Raw genomic sequence first — 26257 nt, forward strand, 5'->3', positions numbered from 1 at the left:
GGGCTGGCTGGCCTGTCTGCCTCTATAGCACACAAATAAGTACTGTGTGCACTGCAGCATAGCAGTACTCCGGGCACATTCTCCAGAGAGCTCCAGTGCAGGCATCAGGCACAGACGAAGCCAACGTCTTCTCCCTTTTTTTTTTTTTCAGTGTGGTGAGGAGAAGCCTCCAGCTGAACTGTCCGCGACTTAAAAGAACAGCCGATGCTCTTGAGAGTTGTACCCCACATTCCTTCACATCAATAATAAACAACAGAAGTACAAAGATACTGTGCCGAGGGTGCTGGCTGTCTTCTCTGACGGTGATGTTAACAGCGGTATTGTAATAAGTCAGAAACAGTAGTTAAGTTTAGCAGTTGGCTGTAAGGCAGGGGTCTCAAACTCATTTTCTTTCAGGGGCCACATTGTTGAGCCGCATTATGTAATAAATTCCCCATTATGTAATAAAAGTTCCAAATGTAATAAGAATGTCACGTCATCTTGTAATAAAGCCGCGTTATGTAATAAACTGACGCATTTTGTAATAAACTACCTCAACGCATTATGTAGTTAAGTTTTTCACATTATGTAGTAAGTTATTACAGTTTGAGATATTTATATTACAAAATGCACTTGACACATTTTTATTTTCAGGAAATTGTAATAACATGGTTCACTAGAAGCACTCAGAGAGCGCAGACCTCCGCCAAGGCTGATCAGTGGGCCCCCCCCATGGGCCCCCCCACCCCCGATCACCACCAAAATTTAATCATTTGTTCCTTGTGCCAGTATCAACATTTCCTGAAATTTTTATCCAAATTAAAGGCACAGTAGGCCAAAAAGTAAGGGCACCCCCATTTTTTATATAAATTGAGATAAAATCCGCCTTCTGGATCAGATCCGGATCAGCCTTTGAAATGTGATAGAGGACCCCATTGTCAATTCCTGAGTTAAATTTCATGAGTTTTGGTCAATAATTAAGCGAGATATTGGGAAACGAAAATTTTGGCCCCATGTACAACAATGTTAACGAAAATTTCAAAGTGATCCAGAATCCAGGATTTCTTCCGGATCACCCCCAAAAGTTAATAATTTCTTCCTTATCCCATTTCCAACAAACCCTGAAAATTTCATCAAAATCTGTCCATAACTTTTTGAGTTATGTTGCACACTAACGGACAGACAAACAGACAGACAGACAAACAAACCCTGGCAAAAACATAACCTCCTTGGCGGAGGTAATTATGTAATAACGACACTCCAGTAGATTTTTTTTTTTTTTTGCCCTCTTTAATTGAAGTAGCCCTGCAGATTAGAAGTTGTAGTAGTGCTAATGATAGCCTACCTATTAGCATTACATTCACAATTAGTACACACACTCCAACATGCACACACAAAGTAGAAAATGCTGATGTTGAACAATAAGTGGATTTATTTCAAAACAGAACCTTTTTAAGGCAAATTAAAATATTTTGATCAATATAAGGTGTCTATGCCAGTTGAAAAAAAAAAAAAAAAACTCAGAAAAGTGTCTAACAATGTAAACAACATTTCTGGATATAAAAAAGAGCTAAACCATCACACCTTTGGTACATACATAATGAGCCATATTATTACTTTTTTTAAAAAATAAAAATGTGTCAAGTGCATTTTGTAATACATTTCTCAAATTGTAATAACTTACTACATAATGTGAAAAAATTTAGTATATAATGCGTTGACGTAGTTTATTACAAATGCGTCAGTTTATTACATAATGCGGCTTTATCACAAGATGACGTGACATTCTTATTACATTTGGAACTTTTATTACATAATGGGAATTTATTACATAATGCGGCTCAACACACATTCAGCCCGATTTGATCTGAAGTGGGTCAGACCAGTGAAATAATAACATAATAGCCCATAAATAATGACAACTCCAAATTTTTGTCTTTGTTTTAATGCAAAATATACCATTAAAATATGAAAATACTTACTTTTATAAACTACTAGATATGAATAACCTGAAAAACAGAAATTTCTTAAGAAAAATAAGTGCAATATTAACAATATTATGCCTCAACTTATCATCTATACATGTGCATTATGGATCGGATCTACAAAGACACTAAACACTTAATAACAAGCAGAAAATTGTTAAAACTGTGCTAAATTTTCTTTAGACATTTCAGGTTGTTCATATTTGTTCAGGTTATTCACATTTTATTGTTACAGGATGGTTTGTAAATGTAAATATTTTCATAATTTAATGTTATTTTTTGCACTAAAACAAAGACAAAAATTTGAAGTTGTCATTATTTATAGGCATAATGTAAAATTTTCTTCACATCAAACTGAGAAGAAAATATGGAGTCATTATTTTTTTGTAGGATATTTTACTTCAGATCATACTGGTCTGTATGTGGAACCTGAAGTAAAATGAATCTGTGGAATTTTTGCACTTTGCAAATTCATCCCATGGGCTGCACTGGAACCTTTGGTGGGCTACATTTGGCCCCTGGGCCACATGTTTGAGACCCCTGCTGTAAGGCATTAAATCTGTGAAGACTAAAGGCAGATATACAGGACACTCAACCCAGATATTATTTCAAAGCCTAAAAAAAAAGGGGGGATTTCGACAGTTCAGTGCCACTTCAAGTACAAAAGGAAATCACTGAAGCGTACAATAGTGGAGAATGTGCCACTTTGTTCTCCAAGTGGTGAACAGAACCGACTTAACAATTCCGTGGGTCAATGACAGCACATTGTCCTTTGCTGAACATTAGGACCCTTATTGCGTCTCATAGTGTGTCCGCTTTTTTATTTCGTAGCTGCAGCGGCGGTATAAAAATGGATCTGGTGCTGCTATATTCAGGCAATTATCTGCCAGTGTTTAAAACGCTGTCAGTATAAAAAAGGGAAAAGGCTGTTCCTGATGTTTGGCTGTTTAGTCAGATGTTAACAGTGTAAACAGTGCTACTGTGCCAAGTCAATAATGAATCCACGCTTGTGCTGATTAGTTTCAGTGTAAGCAACTACTACAGCTCACTACAAAGTTTGGCATGTCTACCCAAGTTAATTTTCAGCCTTATATATTGACTAATAACCAACAAATAAGCAGAAACTTCAACTTTAAAGAACAATTGGAGTATCACTGCTAAGCTTTGGCAGCTTTAACCTCCTAAGACCCAGGAAATGTCAGCAAAGTACAAGCATTTTTGTTGTTTATTAACCCTTTCATGCATAGTGGTCACTACAGTGGACAGCTATTTTACAGCTGTTTTCTTGTATATTCATGGATTTTGTTGTTTTAGTTCCATATCAGCCAACACAGTGGACACATATGCATCATCCCCAGGGTGGTCCAAAAAAAATTTTTTTTTAAAGATTCTCTGGATTAGAACCCTGCATTTGGTACCGTATCTGGTCAAATTACTTTGGTCCAAATTTTATGCAAGTTAATTAATATTTAGAGGTTGCACAAGACACGTGAAGATTGCTTTATATACTATAACATAACTAGCCAAATGAATAAGGCATATTAGAATAATTTGTAATTTTATCAAACTGTAACTGGTATAAAAATGTTACTTAGAAAGTCCAGCAACCACTGTTGCTTTACTGAAATTACAAAAAATGTTCCTGTGTTCTTTGACAACTTGGAGCCAGTACTGTAACTGATCTTCATTTTTAGTTTTGGCTACAGTTGTGTTGAGCCGCATTGTGTAATAAACTCCCATTATGTAATAAAAGTTCAAAATGTAATAAGAATGTCATGTCGTCTTGTAATAAAGCCATATTATGTAATAAACTGACGCATTTTGTAATAAACTACCTCAATGTATTATGTAGTAAATTTTTTCTCATTATGTAGTAAGTTATTACAATTTGAGACATTTATTACAAAATGCACTTGACACATTTTTATTTTTAGGAAAACATAATGTGCTAAATTAATCTTTAAACTGTGTGGTTAAAGTTCTGATTCCATTACCTGTAGCTCCTGTGACTAATTTCTTTTAAATTGCTCTGAAATTATATTAATTTGGATTGTTATTACATAATGAACCATGTTATTACATTTTTCTAAAAATAAAAATGTGTCAAGTGCATTTTGTAATACATTTCTCAAATTGTAATAACTTACTACATAATGTGAAAAAATTTAGTATATAATGTGTTGACGTAGTTTATTACAAAATGCGTCAGTTTATTACATAATGCGGCTTTATTACAAGATGACGTGACATTCTTATTACATTTTGAACTTTTATTACATAATGAGAATTTATTACATAATGCGGCTCAACAAGTTGAAGTCATTGACAACTTTTCTGGAATGCACAGTTTTATCATCCCTCTGAAAGTCTGCATCATCAGCCCAGTCTTCTGGAGGAATTCTGAAGAATGTTTGTGGCAGATCCAAAGTTTCAAAGAAACGCATGGTGCTGGTGGGGACAAAATCACTGATCTGCTTCCCTTCATAATCTGTTAGATTAAGGGCATCCCAACGCTTTAGTGGAACTTCTGAATCTTCATTTTCCATCATGTTGTCAACCATCAGCTGCTTCTGCTCTTGTGTCACACTGATATGTATTTATCTGTTAACAATCAAAAATAAGCATTAGTAAAAATTCCAGTAAATTAACCTGGTTTATGCCTTACTTCATACATCAACTGCTAGATGAAGCACTCAAACCTTGGTTTTGATAGTACTGCTGCTTCTCTTAGCAGGTCAGCTCGGCTATGCTGAAAATACAAAATTAGTCAATTTCCAGAAAACTTCTAGCAACTTGTGCAACCTCTAAAACATCTCCTTTTTCTTCCAAATTTTTTTCCTAAATCATCTTTTGAATGCCAAAACCTAACGCAGGGCTCTAATTGAGGTTATCTGAAACTTTATTTTTTACCATGATTGTTGGACCACCCTAATCATCCCATACTATGTAATTCATACCATTAATGTAACTTTGCTGTTTTTGATAAACCTGATCTGCAGTAACATGTCTGAGTGTAAATCAATTGCTTGTTATTGTTAATAGACTAATTAACCATTTTTCTTAAAACATTGTTTGTTTGTTTTTTGCATATTTTCTCCATAAAGTGAGTAATAACTAATATTAGAGTATGTTAAAATGTGACAAAACATCAGATTAGCAGCATTAAAAAAAATGTTATTTCATAGTTTTCACACAGTGTATCAGTAAATACAGGGTGGGGAAGCAAAATTTACAATATCTTGAGGCAGGGATTGAAAGACAGTGTATGACCAATTAGTTTATTGAAAGTCATGAGAATTTATTTGCCACAAGAAAATTTGCATAATAGAAAATGTTTTTATTCTATGTGTCCTCCTTCTTTCTCAATAACTGCCTTCACACGCTTCCTGAAACTTGTGCAAGTGTTCCTCAAATATTCAGGTGACAACTTCTCCCATTCTTCTTTAATAGTATCTTTAAGAAAGTCGACATTGCTGTGTGATGTTCTATTGGTAGCATGTTCTAAAACGCCCCAAATAGCAGAATCCAGAGGGTTTAGATCTGGGCTAGAAGGCGGCCATAAACATGATTCCCAAAAATTGCTAAAGTTGGATTTGTTGCTGTTGTCAACAAGTGTTTTGGTGTTCTTGTGTAAGATTTTAACTTCAAATCATATTTTACTGCATTTCTAACGCTCTTGTTGTCTACCTCAAGTTCAATTGCCATTTTTCTCATGGATTTGGTTGGATCCTTTGGGATTTTGGATTTGAGAGCTTTAATAAAAGCTTTGGTACGTTTTTTGTTGCTTCCTCCACTTCCAGACTTTCTCGTAATAGTTTTGCTCATAGTCATTCTCTTCTTTCCATTATAAACAGTCTTTATGGACACTCCAACTATTTTTGAAATCTCCTTTGGTGTGACGAGTGCATTCAGCAAATCACACACTCTTTGACGTTTGCTTTCCTGATTACTCATATGGGCAAAAGTTTCTGAAAAGGTATGGATAATAGTGTTAGGTATGATTATGACATCAATATATGTTTGGTTTCAAAACAATTGACGTAGTGCCTGCTGAGAAAAAACAACTAAATGTTCATTGTAAATTTTGCTTCCCCACCCTGTACATTTTTCTTTGCTTCAAAAACAAATGCATGATGTCCAGCTGAGTGGATATTTTTGCAACTCCGTGAAAAACAGATTTGTAAAAAAATTTTCAATCACATTGTTTTTTTTTCATGCCTAAAGAGGAATAAAAACACTCAGGAAAAATAACTTGATTAGGGTCAAAAAACGGTATTCAAAATCTCTCTGAAGGGACATTTTAGAGACAATTTGACTCACATTTTGATTTTTAAATTCATTTTTGCTCTCGTTGGACCATAAGGGATTATCCAAAACTAGGAGCTACTTTACAGTGAAATAAATGTTGGAATGGCAATCAATTAAAGTTCACTGTCTAACGGGACATCACTGTGTTTTGACCCATTAAGGTTCTCATAATTCATGCATGAAAGGGTTAAATAAGTGCCTATATTGGAAACATCATGATGCAACAGTTCTGTCAGATACAGTTTTTTAAATTTTTAGGGAATGTCCTTTGTAGTGGACAGTTTCTTTTCTTTTCTTCTTTTTTTTTTTTTTTTTTTTTGTATAAAGTTGTGAAATCCATAGCTGAGTCTTAGGAGGTTAACAGTAATTTGACCTGCATTGGATCTCTACTAACACAAGGGGGCAGTGTTGCATTTATTATAATAGATACAAATCCAACAGGGCTGATTTCATTAAGACCATATTAATAAACTTCCTGATAAAGTTAACAGGGCTCAAGTCAGTATCATGCTGATGTTTGTCTCAGGAACTGTGGTCCCTACATAATGAATATGTTGTTTCATCAGTTTATTCTATGTGGTGAAATTAATTAGTACAGTTCTTATCTTCAGCCGCAGCTGTGCAGAGCGGTGACGCAATGAGACGCATCAAATGCCAAATTACAATTAGTTATAACCATCTGGCTTTCTGGCAGTAACCTAATAATAATTACTACTAACAAAATAAAGACACTGGGGAAGAAACTACTAATTAGCAGCAACAGCCAGGAGCTCTACAGCATCTAAACGCCTAACTTTAACAGCAGGAAACACAGGAAATAATGTTTTGAATGTGACACGTTGCACAAGCTAAAACACTCTGCATGTGTATTTCCACAGAAGAAAAATAATTATTTCAGAATATATATAATAAGTGAAGTCTGCTCTGAATGGCAACACTTTCAGTCAAGGATAACAATTTCATACCGAGACATGTGAATAGGTTTTGTTAAATACAAGGACGCTTTATTTGTGCTGTGTTAGGTTAAAATGTGCTTATTTGTTTCCATTTTAGAAGTTATTTTCTGGCTCAAAGAAACTGAATAAAGGAACCTCTCATAATATGTGGTGTCACTTATAGAGAAATGTTGAAATTCGATGGTTCTGCTAAAATAAAGGCGGTAAGAATACATGTGGGAATAGTGGTCGTGCTGATTTCAATACCTTTCTGACAGCCTGAGGGTCTCCCTTGTGCCTCCTATACTAACTAATTTTCCTCTCCCCATACACCCCCATTCTCTCTCTAGGATCTCTGACTCCCTGCTTGTATAAGTTTCCAGATCATGGACTGAGTAGTGGCTCTTGTGCGTTGAGCCATGGTTTCTCCTCACTGCCTTCGGCCATCCTCTCAACTGATGAGACCCCTGGGGGCCCCAGCGCTGGAGAGATGAAAACTGATATCCAAAGGAAGGGCATTCGGGACCAAGAAGATATCCCTGCCATGGACTCCCCTCAGATACGGGAGCTGGAGATGTTCGCCAATGACTTCAAGATAAGAAGGATCAAACTTGGTGAGAATATTTTACTAAAAGGTGACAAGTAGTGTCATAAATGACCTTTGTTTTTGTGTGTGTTTACACCGATGAAGCTTCTTCTCTCCTGTCATGGATGAAGCGTGTCTATTTCTGCTCGGTTCTGGTCTCCAGGCTACACCCAGACTAATGTAGGCGAGGCGCTTGCTGCAGTGCACGGCTCAGAGTTCAGCCAGACCACGATCTGCCGCTTTGAAAATCTGCAGCTGAGCTTTAAGAACGCCTGCAAACTCAAGGCCATTCTGGAGAAGTGGCTGGATGAAGCCGAGCTGGCTGGTGGTGAGTCATGTACACATTTACTCCACTCCAACTATTCTCTGTTTAAGCACATATTGTAACATGAGTGTTTCTCACATATATAGTACTGTGCAAAAAAAAAAAAAACACACATTAGGTTTGTCGGTTAAGTAAAGTTCTAATGACCAAGGTCAAGGTCAAGGTCAAGTTTATTTATAGAGCACATTTAAAACAATGCAAAGGGCCCAAAGTGCTGCTCAAATCTGTAGATATAAATGTAAGATATGCTAAAACTAGTAAAATAAGAATAAATACAAGATATACTACAACTGATTAAAAAATACAGATACACAGTAATAGGATAAATAGCATCTAAAACACAATCACAAGATAAAACAAATAAAAGTCACACACTTGGATTAAAAGCCAGTGCAAATAGGTACAACTTTACAAGAGATTTAAAGTGTTCAATGGACTGTGCACATATGATATGTACCACACATATGCATTTATCAGTTTCTATACTAAGATATAATCTGGATGTATGGGAAGTATGATGGTAGTGTGACTATGGTATGATACCTATGGAAGCCCATTTCTGCCAGTAATTTTTTTTTTTTTTTTATTTGTGATAAAAAGTCAAAATTATGAGAAAAAAAAGTCAAATTTATGAGATAAAAGTCAAAATTCTGAGAAAAAAGTCATAAATATGAGATAAAAAGGTCAAAATTATTAGATAAAAAGTCAAAACTATGAGGTAAAAAGTCATAAATATTAAATAAAAAGTCAAATTATGAGATAAAAGTCAAATCTATGAGACAAAAAGTCAAAATTATGAGAAAAAAAGTCATGAATATGAAATTTTAAAAAGTCAAAATTATTAGATAAAAAGTCAAAACTATGAAATAAAAAGTCATAAATATGAAATAAAAAGTCGAAATTATGAGATAAAAGTCAAATTTATGAGACAAAAAGTCAAAATTATGAGGAAAAAAGTCAAAAATATGAAATAAAAAGTCAAAATTATGAGATAAGTCAAAATTATGAGATAGCAATCCAATTTATGAGATAAAAAAGACATAAATATGAAATAAAAAGTCAAAATTATGAGATAAAGAGTCAAAATAATGAGATAAAAGGCAAATTTATGAGACAAAAAGCCAAAATTATGAGGAAAAAAGTAATAAATATGAAATAGAAAGTCAAAATTATGAGATAAAAAGTCAAGATTATTAGAAGATGTCAAAATTATGTGATAAAAAGTCATAAATATGAAATAAAAAGTCAAAATTATGGGATAAAAATCCAATTTATGAGCTAAAAAGTCATATTTTTGAGCTATAAAGTCAAAGTTTTGACATACCAACAGAGGACATGCTCCAATTGCTGGAGCAGAAAGGTCACTTCTCCCTTCTCACTTCTCACTGGTCTGGTCTTGAAACAGCACTTTCTTGCTTAAAAACCTCTCAAGGGTGCGTTTAATAGAACTCCATGCGTAACTGCAAGCAAATCAAGCATTTCATTTGTGGTTAAGCCATGTTTAAAGTAGTCCTCAGTGTACTCCATTTTTGCATCAGACAAGCCATAAAGTGCTGCGATTTGTCAAAAAGGTCGACTTTATGGGCTATCTCATAATTATGACTTCTTATCTTGTAATTTTGATTTGTTTTATCTCATAATTATGACTTTTTATCTTGTAATTTTGACTTTTTATCTCATAATTATGACTTTTTACCTTGTAATTTTGCCTTTTTATCTTGTCATTTTAACTTTTTATCTCATAATTATGACTTTTTATCTCATAATTTTGACGTGTATGAGCATTGATATGCATGTATTACATTGCAGATGCTTTTGGCTGAGGTAAACGTCTGGTGGTGTATTTGTTTTATCTGTGGAAATCCTACTAACATGACGTATTTGACTTTCTGCAGCTTTGTACAATGACAAAGTGGGAATGAATGAACGAAAAAGGAAAAGACGAACAACTATAAGGTATGAGTAAAGGGGATGCATACACTCTATTACTACTTTCACAGTGTTAATCTACATTTCTCTTCTTTATTTCTTTGTTTCCCACTGCAGCCTGGGAGCTAAGGAGGCTCTGGAACGCAGTTTTGTGGAGAAAAGTAAGCCATCGTCTCAGGAAATAGCCCGGATAGCCAAAGGTCTACATCTGGAGAAGGAGGTGGTCAGAGTCTGGTTCTGCAACAGACGTCAAAGGGAAAAACGGGTCAAAACCAGCCTCAACCTCAGCTCCAGTTTGGCCAAAGTCAGCCCCAACTACATCACACAAATGAGTAAAACACAGAGGCCAATGACATAGTGGATGGTCATCAAAACCGGTCTGAAGAGGTGTTCCCTCCTCTGACCACAGCGACTGAAGATGTGTTTTTGACAGATATCTGACAGAAATCACTCCAAGATTACAGCTGAAACCTGCCCTCGACCTTCGAATAAGCTACTGTTATTGTTTGGTTTTTAGCAGACAAATATTTGACATTATGACTCGGTAGCAGAAACCAAGAATTCAAAGCATTTACATGGCAATGGGACACAGAAAAACTCAATTTCTAAACTATTTGAGGTTTGAAAAGCAACAAATCACAATGAAAAAACAAAACACTATTTACTGGCAGCCTCCAGACGTGATGTTTGTTCTTCTTGAGTTTTGGCTCAGTGTTGCTTATTATCGTCAAACTTATACATGAAAATGTCATTTATGCCAACAGTTCCAGTGTAGATAAACCACATTCTATCCAAAGACAACAGTTGGAAGTATTTCTAAAGTATCTTACACTAAATTCAACATTTAACAGTGAAAATACTGTGATTCTTTCTAATTTTTTTTCTTTTATGAGCTTTGTTTTCTAATTTAGTCGTCAGCGTTAAGTGTCTCATGATGTTTTATGTGAAAGTTGGTAATATATTTTTAGCTTCACTATACCTTATTTATTTAAAATGTCGCTTAATATATTATGTTGATCTACTTTCCAACCTGCTTGATTTATCATCTGAAGGCAGAGATGTGTGGAGCTTTTGACATTTTTGTCAACAAACGGACGTGAGATGTGCTGCTCCCCTGTTGTAAAGATGGATGAGTTTGTCGTATTTTTATAGATGGTACACTCTCGCCGTTGCTGCCTTAACAAAGTGTCAAACTAAAAAGAATGACTGATGTGGAATGTCTTAGTGAAGTGAAGAAGAAAGCGCAACTTTTTCAGACTTTTCTTTACATCAGGTGCCATTAACTGATGCGCTGTAGAACTAAATATTAAAATGTCACATTAACCCATAAAGACCCAGAGCTACTTTTGTGTCAGTTCCCAAATGAATTTCTTAAGTGATTTACCACCACTTATTGTAAGATTATCTTCTGTATTTGGCATTTTTACAGTGAAAATCCCATATTTTACTATTAATTTATTTTTTTAAACTAATTTTATTGATCATCAAGGTCAAACATTGATCACATACAATCATGAACACTCCTTGACAAAAAAGCTTATTTAACATTTTAGTTACTGTACCAGTTAATTTTCAAGTAGAAAAGGTTAAAAAAAATTAATAGCACAAGCCAAAGTTAAAGAGGGGAAGAAAAAACACAAAACTAAACAGAAAAAAATTGCTGTTTCAACAGATATTGTGCTAAAGAAGTCCACCTACACATAAAAATATTCTTTTTCAATTGTAATTGTGCCGTCATTTCTTCCATTATGTACCTTTGTCTCAGTCTTTCAGTCCATTGTTGTACTGAGGGGGGTATTTTATTATATTTAATGTACAAATCATGTAGATGTTCATTAAAGCTCAGATTAAAGTTGAGGGTTATTATATCAGAAACAGAGAAAACTGAAGAAAAAGATGATTTTTTTTTTTCGTAAAATCTATCATTAACTGATCATAAACCCAGTATCTCCATTCACTGTCATTGATCCAACTCCAATGGTTTTACTGAGGAATCAATGTTGTAGAACACAGGTGTCAAACATGCGGCTCGGGGGCCAAAACCGGCCCAAAGGTTCCAATCTGGCCCGCGAGATGAATTTACGAAGTGCAAAATACAAAAATTACCCTGAAGATATTAACAGTCAAGGGCATCAAACTCAAAAATAATAGCATAATAACCTAGAAATAATGACTCCAAATTTTCTCCTTGGTTTAATGTGAAAAAATAATATGACATTATGCCTATAAATAATGGCGACAGCATTTTTTTCCTCTTTGATTTATTGCAAAGAACATTAAATTCTGATATCCTTTAATAAAATGTCAATAACCTGAACAAATATGAACAACCTGGAATGTCTAAAGAAAAATAAGTGTAATTTTAACAATATTCTGCCTATTTTGTGTCTTGGTAGATCTGATCTGTAATGCACATGTACAAATCAAGTTGAGTTCAAGTTCATATTGATAAAATTGTACTTATTTTTCTTCAGAAATTCCAGTTTTTTCCAGTTATTTACATCTTTTTTGTTTTGGATAGAAATAGTTTCATCATTTAATGTTATTTTTTGCACTAAAAAATTTGGAGTTGTCATTATTTATAGGCTAAAATGCAATTATTTTACTGGTCCGGCCCACTGGAAATCAAATTGGGCTGAATGTGGCCCCTGAGAGAAAATGAGTTTGACACCCCTGTTGTAGAAGATGACGGTGTTTCCATGGTAACTACAGAGCCTCTGAACGTCCAAATGGGTCATATCTGATGACCATGAAAAGATGATGAACTGTATTTTACACCAATTATTTACATGTATTGATAGAATTAGTGGATCAACATGTACTAAACAGTTTATATCAGTAGATGATTTTGGTTGCCAGTGAGTGTTTGGGTCTTTATGGGTTAATATAATGTCAACATATAAAAATGCCAAGGAAGTAGATGATTTGTTTAGAATTTGCTCAGAATGTAAAACCATCCCTCTCTGTTTGCAGCCACTAAGAAGTAAATTTGCTTTTCTCAAACACATAAAAGACAGTTGTCATAAAATCATACACCCGCAGTTTGTCATTTTTACTAATGTGCACAAACACTTCTGTGCACATGAACTGAATATTATGGGTTTGTCACTGTGGATTCTTAAATAAAGCTGAAAAACATCTTGATTTCAGACGCAGACTGTTCTCGTGATTCATATCAGATCATTGACTGTTTTCACATTTTCAAAGGTGGTTCCATGAAAAATAAGAGTGCATTTACTATAAAGGAAGCTTTTTGGCGTTGGTGTCATTCATGCCTAATGCTGGTGCTCTATACTGTTTGTTTGTTTTTGGATATAACACTTAGCTGTTAAACATCTGAATCTGAAAGTGTCATTAGGTTAATGGGAACAGTAATTGAACGTATAGTACAACAGTGTCCCACCCTTTTCAACATTAATTTTGCATATTTTTCTGTCATGGTAACACACTGGAGATTGATTTGAAAAGCCTGCATAAGTCAGTTTGACTCTTCTGTTATTATGGAAATGAAGTGTAATGAAATGATTAAAAATACATCTCCAGAATAAATACTACCGAGGAAAAAATGGAGTCTCATCATAGTACCTGAAGAAACTTTATTCCTTATAAAAGCCTTAAACCCTTTACAATGACAAAGGAAGGAAGATAAGATTATGCTTTGTAATTTTAAAATCATGGTCTACTCAAACAGGGTCAAAATCTGAAGAAAAAGACACCGTTTCCACTCAGTGACAAGGTAGAAGGGATTACAAAATCCACTGAAAGTGTTGTACATCAGGTACATGCAGGAATGAAAATATTTCAATTTATTTTGGCAAATGGGAATCAAAACAGAAATAAAAAGGCCAGAGAGACAGATTGACAGAGACTCGGTCTGATAACAAGAACAGGTTTCTTCGTCAGTCTCCCGAAGCTGGCTGACATTAACGGTAAAGCGAAAGCAGCTTCAGCTCTGAGGAAGAGAAAACATCTTCTGGATCACAGTGTCATTTTAGCAAACACATCCATCAAACTGTGACTGTAGTGTGTGTGTCTGTGTATATGTGTGTGTTTGTGTATGAGGCAGCTTCAAATAAATGACAGTAACTGCACAGCAGCTGAAAAAGAGGAGGGACTGCAGGACCGGCAGCATCCAGCAATTCCTGTGTAAATCCCACATCCAATGTAAGATACATAAAACAGACGCACATCAACCAAGAAGCCGAGAAACACCATTTGTGATTACTCAGTAGTATCAAACAATCACTTCAAAAACGCTCTGATATGCCAATATGTAATTAGTCCTATTTCGTGCTTGATTTGCATATGACCTGTAACAGTATTTTAACTTCAGTGGTGCTAATTAGATGCTAGTCAGCCCATTCCCAGATCCGTCCAATGCATGCATTTCTCATTCATGTGCCTAAGTTATATTGTTTCCAGTGCTTAAAGTACGTATTAATCAGCCAACTGACCAGTTGCTTCCTTTCTGTGATAGTTTCTCTGTTGATTTGTCCTACAGCGCTGCATCCTCGACATAATGTAACACTTGTGGACAGAAAGCCTCAGAGCAGGTACATAGTGTTTGAGATGCAGGTTCCATCTGCTCGCTGTCAAACCCCGAGCGCTTTTCTTTTAATTACCATATTTTACTCATTAAAACTTGCTGGAGAAAGTCCATCGATCTTCAGTCGCATGCCGGAGCGAGACTGCATGTCTAGGTCGAGTGAGACCAAAGCGGCAGAAGGGGGAAGAAACTAACTAACAAGGTCAGATATACACTGTAGCCCTTTAAAAGATGGAGATGTTTTGGTAAACAACAGTGTGGGTGGTTCAAGAGTCTTAGGTCAAGCATGTGTTGTTTGTCAAACTTCAGGCTGAGGCCACTCATTTTCATAATAAATATATTTTTTTCGCATAAATAGATCAGATGTTCATCCCCCATGATCTGTAAGGCATCCTGCCAAAAACATGTTTGAATATGTGTGTGTTATTATACATGTATTTATGCTGTTGACTCTGCATGTGTGTGTGTGTTAACTGGCGCGCACCATTCGTTTAAACCTGTAGCATTTCAATTATGACAAATCAGTCAACACAGTCTGTATGAATTAGTATTAATGTTTCACGGCTTTACAATGTGAACATTAATCCGGAGAAGACGATTAGTCCACTCCCAGAGCTCGGAGCTGTCTCTCGATCTCCTCGTCGGAGATGGTGGCTTGTTTGGAGGAGGCAGCACTGGGGACGCCTTTTCCTGCAGCTGGAGCTCGCACCATCTGGAATCGCACATGGACAAACAAAAAAAAAAAAACAATTAGCGCTAGTCCCGAATTCAAAGTTACCGGCATAAACAAAAGATTTGTAGTTTTTCATTTGGCAGAAAACTGCTGCTGCCTGTTTGCACACACCAAACACAAACAGAAGGGTTGAATTTATCCAGGAAGGTCCATTATATTCAACTAAATCTTATTTTTAGACCGTTTCAAATAATTTCACTGTTTCTAATGTGAAAACATCAAACTGCTTTCCCTAATCTCTCCTCAACATGCATACTGTAGGCTATAGGGTCTGTTTGTTAATGTTTTTATATGGATACAATCTGTCCACCGTGATTACAGTGGAAAACTCAAGCTACAAGTAGCCTATTTTGCAAAAACCTTGTAGCAATTCTATCAACTCTATACGCCTTTCTACACTTAAACACAGCAGAGCAATTCCCGAGAAATCAAAGAAACATATGGTGGCTTACGTTAGTTTCTCCCATATGACCCTGGTTTGCAAGTCCTGTAACTTTCCTTTAGCTGCAGGCTTGATTGAGGGAGCTTTTATTGGCATTAAGTACATGAAACGGCACAATTAAGATACAGAATATTGTCTTTTATAGTAACTGAGAACATAATGCAAGCCCTCGCTTAATTTCAAATAAAGAAATGAAGCCGCCTGTTTGTTCTCTCCAGCTGTGGGCTTGTTTATGGGACAATTTGTGGAGCTGTACAGTGTGCTGCAAGAGGTAATAACTCATGAAGCCCCCCAGGGGGAGCCAAATATACAGCAGATGGACAGCCTGGCTGTTGATGGAGCTGGAAGAGCTGAAGGCTAGCCCCACCATGTGGCAGCTGGAATACATTTTACAGAACTCAACTAAAAGCCATTTGGAGTACTTCTTGCTTTGTTCATACTGCCAGGGAATGTGTACTGTTTGAAAAGTAGATACATGTGCTAAATGTGGGGCAAAAAAAAAAAAAAAAAAAAAAAAATGATGGAACTGTTTTAGTTGGAACCTGGACAATGATACCACTTCAATAAAACGTCTAAAAGAAACTCTGTGTTCATTTTAACTGTTTTCCATCGGTGGTTAGTTAGACAACAACGCAGGGCACCAACAAGGGTCTTTCATTCATTTCCCTCATCTGGAACTACTTACCTTTCCTGAGATCTCAATGCCAATCTCATCCAGAACCTGGTTGACAATGTCCTGAGATTCTTCTTCATCTCCAGATTCATCGAAGATCTCGTCCAAAGTGTCATTGACTGGACAAACGGGAAGATAAAGGACAATAGTATCAAAAAAACACAAGGATTCTCGCTGGACTTTATATTAAATTAATTGTTAGAAAATGCAAGAAAAGTGCTTGTGTGTTTCAGGTTACATGCACGTCACTCCTCACATCATCCACAAAGTAAATCCTGACAATCTGGTTTGGCGGAGCCTGTAAATACCACGGCTTTATGTATGTGCGTGTGTGTGTAATGTGTACCGTACGCCCTTACTCATTTCCTCGGTCATGCCCATCTTCATGTTCTCCTTCTGGAAGTCCTGCATGGTCTTCAGGGTCTTCTGTGGGTCCATCTTTTTATTCACTGCGGCCATCGTCTGTGCAAATTATCAACAGAAGGTCGGACAATTAAACCTGCTGCTTAAACCTGCATTTTACTACAAATCAGCGGTGTCCCGGGGTAATACCAGTTTGGCTGAAACAGGGCTTTAAACGGCTGCATCCATTAGCAGGTAACAGACTCGCGAATTTATGCATCCCCTTCCTTCCGGTGACGGATCAGCACAAACATGGCCTACTTTCACAGCTGAACCTAACATCACAACCGACATACAGCACATACCTCTCCCTGCTGTACAGTACATAACACACTCCTGCAAACCACTTAAACAGTTACAGCTAGGGGTTTGTATTGGCAAGAATGTGGTGATACGATACAAATCAGAATACTAGGACCATGATACAATATATCACGATATATACAGATACTGTTAACAAGGCAATATTTTCTGCTTGTTTTGTTTCTTCTTCTAAGATAATATTTCCTGTGGAAATAGAATTATACCAGAAATATGCGCAAAGACTAAACACATTTTTATTTGACCAGAACAGGATTTAATACTTTCCTTTGTAAAAACTACTATTTTTTTTTACAGATAAACCAAAATAAAATTACAAGTACAAAAACCGCACATACACACTCATAAATAAATAAATAAAATTATGTTTAACAGACATTACAGTTTAAGATCCTGCTCAAATGCTCATATTCTACTAGTTGTGAAAAGAATACAGCATTTTTGGATTTTTGTATGTATTATAATTGGATCTGTGTATTGTGATTTTGCTTCCTGAACCTTTTTTATTTTTTAGAGGACCCCAGAAGATCAGCCTGGCGTTGGTGCGTCGGCTAAGGGGGATCCTCAATAAAGAATGAACAGAATAAGAATAAAGAATAAACAGAATGCACAGTGTACAGTCCCTGAATCATCCAACATCATAACATTATTTTTGTGCAATTCCAACAAAAGAACTAACATCTACCTCTCTCAGACAGTAAAAAGTGCTTTTAGGATGAAAGAAATAACCATTATTTAACAAAACAGTGTTAACAGTTTAAAAAGAACTACATGACCAGCAATATCATAATACTACTTTTTTTAGTACACAGAGCAAAATACCCATGCGAATATAGAAATAAAAGAAACACAAAAACAGAAAACAAAAAAAAATGAACCCCCGCCATATCTCCATTTGAATAAATACCTAAAAATACCGATACAGTATTTTTTAATATCGACATAGTATCATGAAATTAAATGTCACGATATTTTCTTACACCCCTAGTTACAGCAGTTAACATTATAACTAGAGCAAAATGCTGCAAATGCTGAAAAGAAATAGAATGGAAGCTGTGACTCTTTCGGTGGGTATAAATTTCGGCGCAAACACCGTGTCTGTTTCATGTAAAACAATTAACACATTCATTCTGCCCACAAACGCGGCCGTACACACACCTCATCACACTCCATTAACTTAAAGTCTAATTATATTTGACCTGACTGTGTTTACTGAGTCTGACTCTGAACAGTACATCGCTGCTGGCCAGTTCTACCTCTCATACTTCATTAACAACAAGGCTACAAGACTCGTCATCAACCACATACTGATCCACATTTATACTTAAATTCTAATTCATGTAACGCTGATGTTGGTACACAATGGAAACGGTTCATATCCTAAACACAAACACAGGTATACTAGTCTGGCTGAATGAAACTCTGGCAGAATAAGGGTGAATATTTCTGTTGTTCAGTGGCAGGATTGTCATTCTGCTTCCATCCTCTATCTGTACATTACAACTTTAAAGGTCTCCTCACAACAACATCCAGGATGCAACTACACATTATAAATGCCAAGTTTTGACAAATCTGTGTCTTTTTACGTGCTGTTTTCTGTCGCAGGGATTTAGTTATTTTAATATCACAGCACACTTCCTCCAAAAGAGCTTCTCTCCAAACAAAATTTTACGAGTGCACTGCCACAGCATCATGTGCTCAGTGCTGCCCAAGAACAAGCAAAACAACCCGGACGACTTTTATCCATATTTCAGAACAATAGCGGAAGGTGCAGGACCAATCTACTGCACTGGCACAGAGCTAATGATGTGTGAAAATAGGTCGATATATACAAGACTACAGGTAAACTCTAATGAATCATGTGCACAAATGCAACATCAAGAAGTTATCGTTTCTACTTCAACTGATTGTCGATGAAGGAAATATATTTGCTTATGAATCTAACACTGAAAGTAAGGAAGGGGCAGGACTAGATAAGCCTTTGCTTCTTTCTGTCACTTCTCAAACTGAGTTTATGAGTTGATACACATGTACACTTATGTCAAATTTATTGTATTTCGTTCCTTTTTCTGTGATTAATGACCACTGATGGGTGCATATGTAACTGACTTTTTGGTTTTATTGTTTATTGTTTTTTTTTTAGCTCTTTTTGTTCCTTCAAAGTTTGAGACAAATAAACCAAAAAAAAAAAATAAAAAAAGACTTTGAGAATACATTCTTTTTCCACTTCATGCTCCCCTAATCTAAAGCATCTACTGCTGCTCACTCTTTCATTTGACATTTAGTAACAGTGAAGGCCCAGAGTTCAGGATCTTACCTTAGCTGAGGTGGACATGGCACCGGCCATTTTCATTTGGGAGTTCATGACCTTTGTTTGCGTGGACATGGAGGTGACTTTGGAACTGACAGCGTATGTACGATTCTTTTGCTTCCTTAGCTGGACCAGCTGTTTGGCAAGAATTTTACAGGCCTCCCGGTTACCACTTTTAGCCATTTTCTTGATCTCTGCTTCCTGGAAGAAAGAGAACAGAGTGGGTTATGACAACCAGGAGTGATCATTTGATAAAAACAAACTGAGGTTTAGTATGGAATATTCTATGATGTCTAACAGTGACTTTGGAGACTGAAACCAACTGAATAACCCCTCAACCTATCCAACAGTTTCTAAAAAAAAAAAAAAAAGCACAGAAAATTCCTTGTTGTTTGTTCTAGGTTATTACAGGGATGTTATATTTGGTTCCCACTTAAACAAAATAGGTGACAAAAAAGGCTGCAATGTGGGATACTCCGTAAATTCCCCACTACCTGTATCTATACATATAAACACCTCATATTTTCAAATGTTAATACATTAATGAAAACATAATTGTGAATATTATATTCCATTTCTGCAATTAAATCCCCCAAAATCTAACACACTGGGCCTCAAAGTATACATTTAAACATAAGTATTAGAGGGAAAACTGAGGACACTGATGGTGCTGGTATTTCATTGTTTAGATGAAACATTTTAGGTTATGGTAAAAATGCCTAGAACTAATCCTCTGACATGAAATAGCACATAAAAAACACTGTATCCAAATTAAGATTTTGAGAACTGCACAGGGTCAGTGAATGCTGCCAGTGTCCATCTGTTTCAGTAAGTGGACATCCTTAACCATGTCAAAATATGTTTTATTGTTATAGAGTATCAGACTGAATAAAACGAAATAGTTTCTCAACATGTGTCAGTGGTTCATTTCAGAGTAAGTCTGCTTGTTGCAGTTTTACAGTGGTATATCAATCAATTTTGTTTTCCTAAAAAAGAAAAGTCAGGAAGGAAACCATCAATCTTCCACATGATAAACACCCAGGCAGGTCATTTTACCCGTTTATTACTCCTGAAATGTGACATTTTATTACTTACTTGAACAATATGCAAGAAATCTCATATGATCTCTCAGTGACCTAACAATATTGCATGTTTTATGTTAATTATTTCTTCTTATATTTTCCTGATTTCACACACACACACACACACACACACACACACACAAACACACACACGCTGACAAGTTTGTGCACATGTATATACACAACTATTGATAAACAACCACAAATATATTCACAAAAGCTCCCTAGAGACTAATGCATTTGTAAATATAGACATAATGAATAGAGTCATTTGGTTCAGGACTTACTCTGTGGCAAGGAAATACTCGCTTTTAGCTTTGGTAAACAATCTGAAAATACACAGATACCCACAGGGGCGTGAGTGTGGGTATCTGTGTGAGTGTGGATGAGCATCCCAAGAGACAAGACTGGAGCTCCAGGTTACAGTAAGTTAGCCAGGCCTCTCAGCACTGATACAACAGATCCGGCCTGTCTTGTTTATGTCTTGCGTGTGCACTGAGCTGAGAGCATCCTCTTCAGAACATAACATCAAATATTTATGTTTGAAGTAGAAAAGCAATAGGTGTTCCCCACTCGAGCCTGTGTTTCTCTGTGTCTTGCAAACAAACAAACATGAGCGAAACCAGTGCATTTACAGTTCGAGTACATTCGTTATATACTGATACTAATAACAGCGATGACAGAGAGGAGACAGCTTTGTGAGAAAGCCCCACAGCAGGTGTACGGTGACTGTAATAATGTCAACAGCATTGCCATGTGAAAAACTATGAATGCAGTAAACAGGAAAAGAGACAGAGATGAGAGCAATGGGACTGTTGATGATGTGAAGCTCGAAACATCTTATTTACTGTCCTGTTAGGAAAGGAGACTGAACGGTGAAGGGAGGGAGCGATAGTTAATGTTGTCCTAGACATGAAAGAATGCAGTGCAGATAATATTAATATGCAGTATATATGCAAAGTGCTAAAGACTTCCCTGAGTAACACGAGGACAATGTATGGCTGCGGCTAGTTCCTTACAATGCAACAAAAATCTTCATTTGCATCTTTATTTAGGAAATAAAACTTATTCAGTGGAAAAAGTAGTAGAAATGTTCTGCAATATACAAATGCACAGGGTTCCTACACATTTGAAATTTCAAAATTCCATACTTTTTCCAGACCTTAATTTCCAGATGTCTCAGTAAAACAATTCCAACTGGCCAACCAGTCTCTATATTTGGGATTTATGAGCCAGTCGTCAGAGAATTTTACATCTACCCATTATGAGTTCTGCCAACGATGATACAAGGCATGTTGAATAGCTCGCAGTGTGTGGACATCACCTGTCTGTGAAAGTTGACAACACCTGGGTGGGCCTTAAAATTGGTTGGAGGAGGATAAGAGCAGAAGGCTGGGCATTCAACTTGTCAATCGGCCCAAATGTTTTCTGGGACGCGTAGCCTACTGTATGTGCTCTCATACAAACATTTTAGCTGCACTAGCAAGCGCCTTAAAAGAACAGATCGATCCATTTCTTTTTTTAGATATTCATAATTTTAGATTTTAGAAAATAGTTGTAAGTCTTGGAAACATTAATATTTTTCCATACATTTGTTTCCATTTTCCATACATTTCCAGACCTGGAAATTTATGAAGTCAAATTCCATACTTTTCTGTACTTTCTATACTTGCGTAGGAACCCTGAATACAGTCCGTGTGGATTCCTATTACAAACTCGAGCCCTAAAAATCAAGTGTCAATAGAACTGTTTGACTTCTCCAGTTCAGCATCTGCCCCATTACAATTTCATGCAATTTATGTCACTGAAACTGTGATTACACTCCAACTTGGAGTGTGTGCAGAGAGAGGCCGATTGTGCTAAACTGCAAATATAGGTCATTTCCATTTCTTGGCAAAAGGACCGTTTTATTCAGAAAGTGCAACAAAGCTGAAAAAAAAACTCGACTAATTAGCAGAAAGCATTAATGAGCACTAAAATCTGGTTCCCCGGGGAGGTAATTATGTCCTGTATTATATTTACTTATTACAACAGAGGGTAGAGGACACCGCCGGTTTCTTTGATCTCTCAATGAGGGGAAATGTTATTCTGTGAGTGTAGCGTTATTGTAGCTGTGTGTGTGTGTGTGTGTGTGTGTGTGTGTGTGTCTGAGAGAGCGAAATGAGTCTTGCTTGCCTGAAGCAAAGCCACCCTGCTAGCACTATCTTGTCTATTCATTTAGCCCCATTAGCCAATCAGCCTAAATTCTAGGTTGCAGGAAGTGGATGTAGCTGTATGTGTTCGGGAAGCAGGGGTCTTACTAAAAGCATTGATGCAATATGGAGTAATCTGTGGAAAATGCCTCACAAAGAAGTATTTTGCTCCCCAAACTCTTTTATGTGTGTGTGTTAGTGTGTTGTCCCACCATTTGTTTCTCTTGTTTCTCCAGCGCCGCTCTGTCTCTGGTGATCTGTCTCTGGGTGCCGCGCAACTCCTTCGACTGTTCCCTGATTATGTCTTTAAAGAATGAAAGACAAAAAGAAAAACAATTTACTTCTAAAGACCCGGAGCATCTGCGAAAGTACAACAAAAGACAAGCATTTCTTGGTCCCGTGATTTTAAGTGACGATTCATGATGAATTTTTGAGCCCATCAAATATGTAATTTCACATCACTTGTATTTCAACAGATAAATCCCTTTGGATCCTTCACCCATTTCAATTTTGCTCTCAATTTCCTAAAAAAGGTGGTGTACAATGACGGATGAAGGGAGAGAAGGGTCCTAAAATTGCAGTACCCAAATTGTAGGAGCTGCAATTTTTCATAAATGTAAAATACCACAATAAATAAAGGACTCCGGTCCTACAGAGGTACCCTGGCCTAAAAATCATGGTCTCCAGGTATAAGAGAAGATGTTTGCATGGCACAGAACAAGCTAAAAAAAAAAGGAGTGGAAAAAAAAGGAAAATATAGGAAAAGTCTTTGAGAAGATTAAACTAAAAAAAAAAACATCCTCACCATTCTTACCAAAAATCACATCTTATTCCTCAATTGCAACATCTGTCACAATAATCACAGTATGATTGTGCACATAGTTCCCTAATGTGGATAAATTAGGAAGGAAGTTTGTTTTTGAGACTGTCACATGAACACAAAATACCGGAGTAATCAGCAGCACCCACATTACCATGCTTCCAACTGTGATAGAGTTTGGACAGCTCATGCAAACATAGACTCAGCTCTCAAACACCTACACATCGCAGTGTGGCATCATGTGACATAATGCATGACAATCAATCACTCATTAATTACATAACTGAAGGACAATGCACTGCCACTACCGTACACACCAACATCTTCTGAACCTCCAGAATGACAGCACGTTTTCAGTTGTTTTAGCTGATTTAGGTTGAACACTGAGAACAGTATGTAAAGATTTAAGTGAAATGAGCCAGTATCAAGTCAGATCTAAATGAATGAAGGTTAAAATGTATTTACGTAAAAAAAAAAATAACAAATTAAAATTTCCCATAATGGGTTTTACAATCTGGAAATCAACATTGTAGGGCTGCAAATAGCACGTACTTTCATTGTGCATGAATCTGTAATTATTTTCTTATTTAATCAATAAATAATTTTGTCCAAAAAAAAAAAAAAAAAGCGCAGAAAATGGTAAAAAAAAAAAAAAAAAAAAATTTGTCAATGCCCAAGATGATATGCTGTAAAGTACTGTTTCGTCCAACACTCAAACAAATTGACATTGGAGAAAATAACAAGCAAATAATCCAGATTTTAAGGAGGTGGAATCAGAGAATTTGGACTTTTTCTGTTTAAAAAAAAATTCCTCAAACCTACTATCACCTGCTGTCATTGACATCAATACTTGACAACTGAACAACTAATTGATTAAATGTTGCAGCTCTCCTTGTACTACACCATCTACAGTATCTTTAGTCTTTCAGACTGGTCATGGAAAATGCACAGAACAAAGTCCATCAGCAGGAAAAAGGTTGAAATAAAAAGGGGTGGGGGGGGCAACTCAGGAGGAGCATCAGGGGAGGGATCCCGATTCCAGCACGGAGAGACGTGCAAAAGATGTCATGTACAGAACAATTTAATGAATCTGTGCAGACATTTTGTTAAAAGTCATGACCTTTCAATACATTTCTGATCAGTTTCCAGGCCATTTATGGAAAATCTATAAATAAAAAATAAAATCAAACTGAATGAAAAGTATCACGAACTCCGTCTTAGCACGTAAGAACGTTGGACGATACGTATAAGGTGACGTGCCGCCAACGTCTAAAAGTGGGAGGGATGTCGCCCTACAAATACTTGTGATCGTACCCCCCCCTCCTCTGTTCGCCAAATAACCTCAAAACCACTTCGACCACCCAACCCAGGGCAACACCAAAAATTCCGTGCCTGGAGAACAAATGATGAGAATTACTTAGAAGATGAGACATGGACTGCAGAATGCTAGCGTTGAGAAGACCTGCAAATGTCTGAACATGGAGTACAGTAAGTCAGCGTGAGGATGAACAGGATGGGTGAAACTGGAATGACAATGATGGGAGGGGTTGGCAGGCGGTGCTGTGAAAAGATCTGACTTAACAAACAGAATTATTTCATTTTACTTTTCAGTCTCACTTGCAAATTTGCAAAAGAGGTCAGGGCTTTTGCTTGTCATCTCTCTCCAAATCCTGCTTTAGAGGTCAATATGAGAATGACTGAATAATTCATTTTGATAAAACACTTGTAGTTTTCCATTTCGACCTTGTAAGGATGATTACTTACCCTGGAGTAAAAGCTGAAATATTGAGATTGGAAGCTCTTTTATAATTTTGACATATCTGATTGAGGTTAATCTATGCACTGGTGGTGACAGCATGATAAAATGTCACTGTTATTGAGCCTTTTCCTTTAGATGTCTGATCAACAGGAGAGAACATAGGCTACTCACTGTACATCTGAGACATTGAAGGATTACATATATTTTCAGGCAATTTAAGAGACATGATTGACAAAGATCAAACCATAATGAGGGTTAATATATGGATAGATAAAAATACTAGCCACAAAGTACAGTGAATGCAACATCTGACGTTATTTTACATGATGACAGGCATTTAACATAATCTGACTTTGTTTCCCTTTTCTGTTCAGTCGCTGTAAACCAGTTAACTAACCTCTCCTTACTTAGTAATGTAATGTCGACACCCCTTTCCTATGCAAACAACGCGAATAGACGTCACGTGAAAACTAAATACGCACCTTTACAAGAACTGAGAGCTGTATTTTAAGTTGTATTAGTGATAGCTGAAATCTTAATCTAGCTATGGGCTACTTAAAAATAGCACCTTTAACCCAAGTCACATCGACTTTGGCACGACTTGAGTGCTTGTTTTAGACACAGTGACTGGCGAAATAAACAGGTTCGACAAGTTAAATGAGGAAAGCTAATTTAAGATGGGAACAACACAAGCGGCTAAAAACAAGTTAGCTAGCTTTTTACACAGAACAAACTTACCGTCGACAGTCTTCTTCTTGAAAAGGGATGCCATGTTTGCTACTTCTTTGTCGACTCAGACACTAAATGGCAGTTTTGTATGTGTTTCCAAATGTCAAAGCTGCCGTTTATCCGTCAGACCCGGGACGGAGGGTGAGTTTAACAGCCTCGGTTTCCTGGTTTACTTTCCGTCGCTCGGTGTTCCTCCCTCA

The 26257-nt window shown here is 36.5% G+C and overlaps 2 protein-coding genes across 2 annotated transcripts in view; one reads left to right on the top strand and one right to left on the bottom strand.

Annotated features, from left to right (window-relative positions):
• Positions 1-10425, top strand: part of pou1f1 (POU class 1 homeobox 1) — a 43771-nt gene extending 33346 nt beyond the window's left edge. The window contains exons 4-7 of the mRNA XM_030125235.1: positions 7558-7821; positions 7957-8121; positions 10014-10074; positions 10165-10425. Coding sequence (XP_029981095.1) covers positions 7558-7821; positions 7957-8121; positions 10014-10074; positions 10165-10405 — 731 coding nt within the window. The 3' untranslated portion in view covers positions 10406-10425. The remainder of the gene's footprint in view (positions 1-7557; positions 7822-7956; positions 8122-10013; positions 10075-10164) is intronic.
• A 3198-nt stretch (positions 10426-13623) lies between these two features.
• On the bottom strand, positions 13624-26257 carry chmp2ba (charged multivesicular body protein 2Ba). Its single transcript, XM_030125228.1, has 6 exons — positions 26067-26257; positions 22962-23053; positions 19482-19676; positions 16801-16903; positions 16454-16560; positions 13624-15305 (listed from the first exon to the last, which is right to left on the bottom strand). The coding sequence occupies exons 1-6, from the start codon at positions 26098-26100 to the stop codon at positions 15192-15194; spliced, it is 645 nt and encodes a 214-aa protein (XP_029981088.1). The 5' UTR covers positions 26101-26257; the 3' UTR covers positions 13624-15191.

The sequence above is a fragment of the Sphaeramia orbicularis genome, chromosome 21, assembly GCF_902148855.1.
Source record: "Sphaeramia orbicularis chromosome 21, fSphaOr1.1, whole genome shotgun sequence".
NCBI classification, from domain to species: Eukaryota; Metazoa; Chordata; class Actinopteri; order Kurtiformes; family Apogonidae; genus Sphaeramia; species Sphaeramia orbicularis.

Coding starts and splice junctions, on each gene's coding strand:
- chmp2ba (XM_030125228.1), bottom strand. CDS start 26,100: ATGGCATCCCTTTTCAAGAAGAAGACTGTCGACG. Junction 19,677..22,961: donor AGAAACAAGAGAAACAAATG/GTGGGACAACAC, acceptor TCTTTCTTCCAG/GAAGCAGAGATCAAGAAAAT. Junction 16,904..19,481: donor CCATGTCCACCTCAGCTAAG/GTAAGATCCTGA, acceptor TAATTTGCACAG/ACGATGGCCGCAGTGAATAA.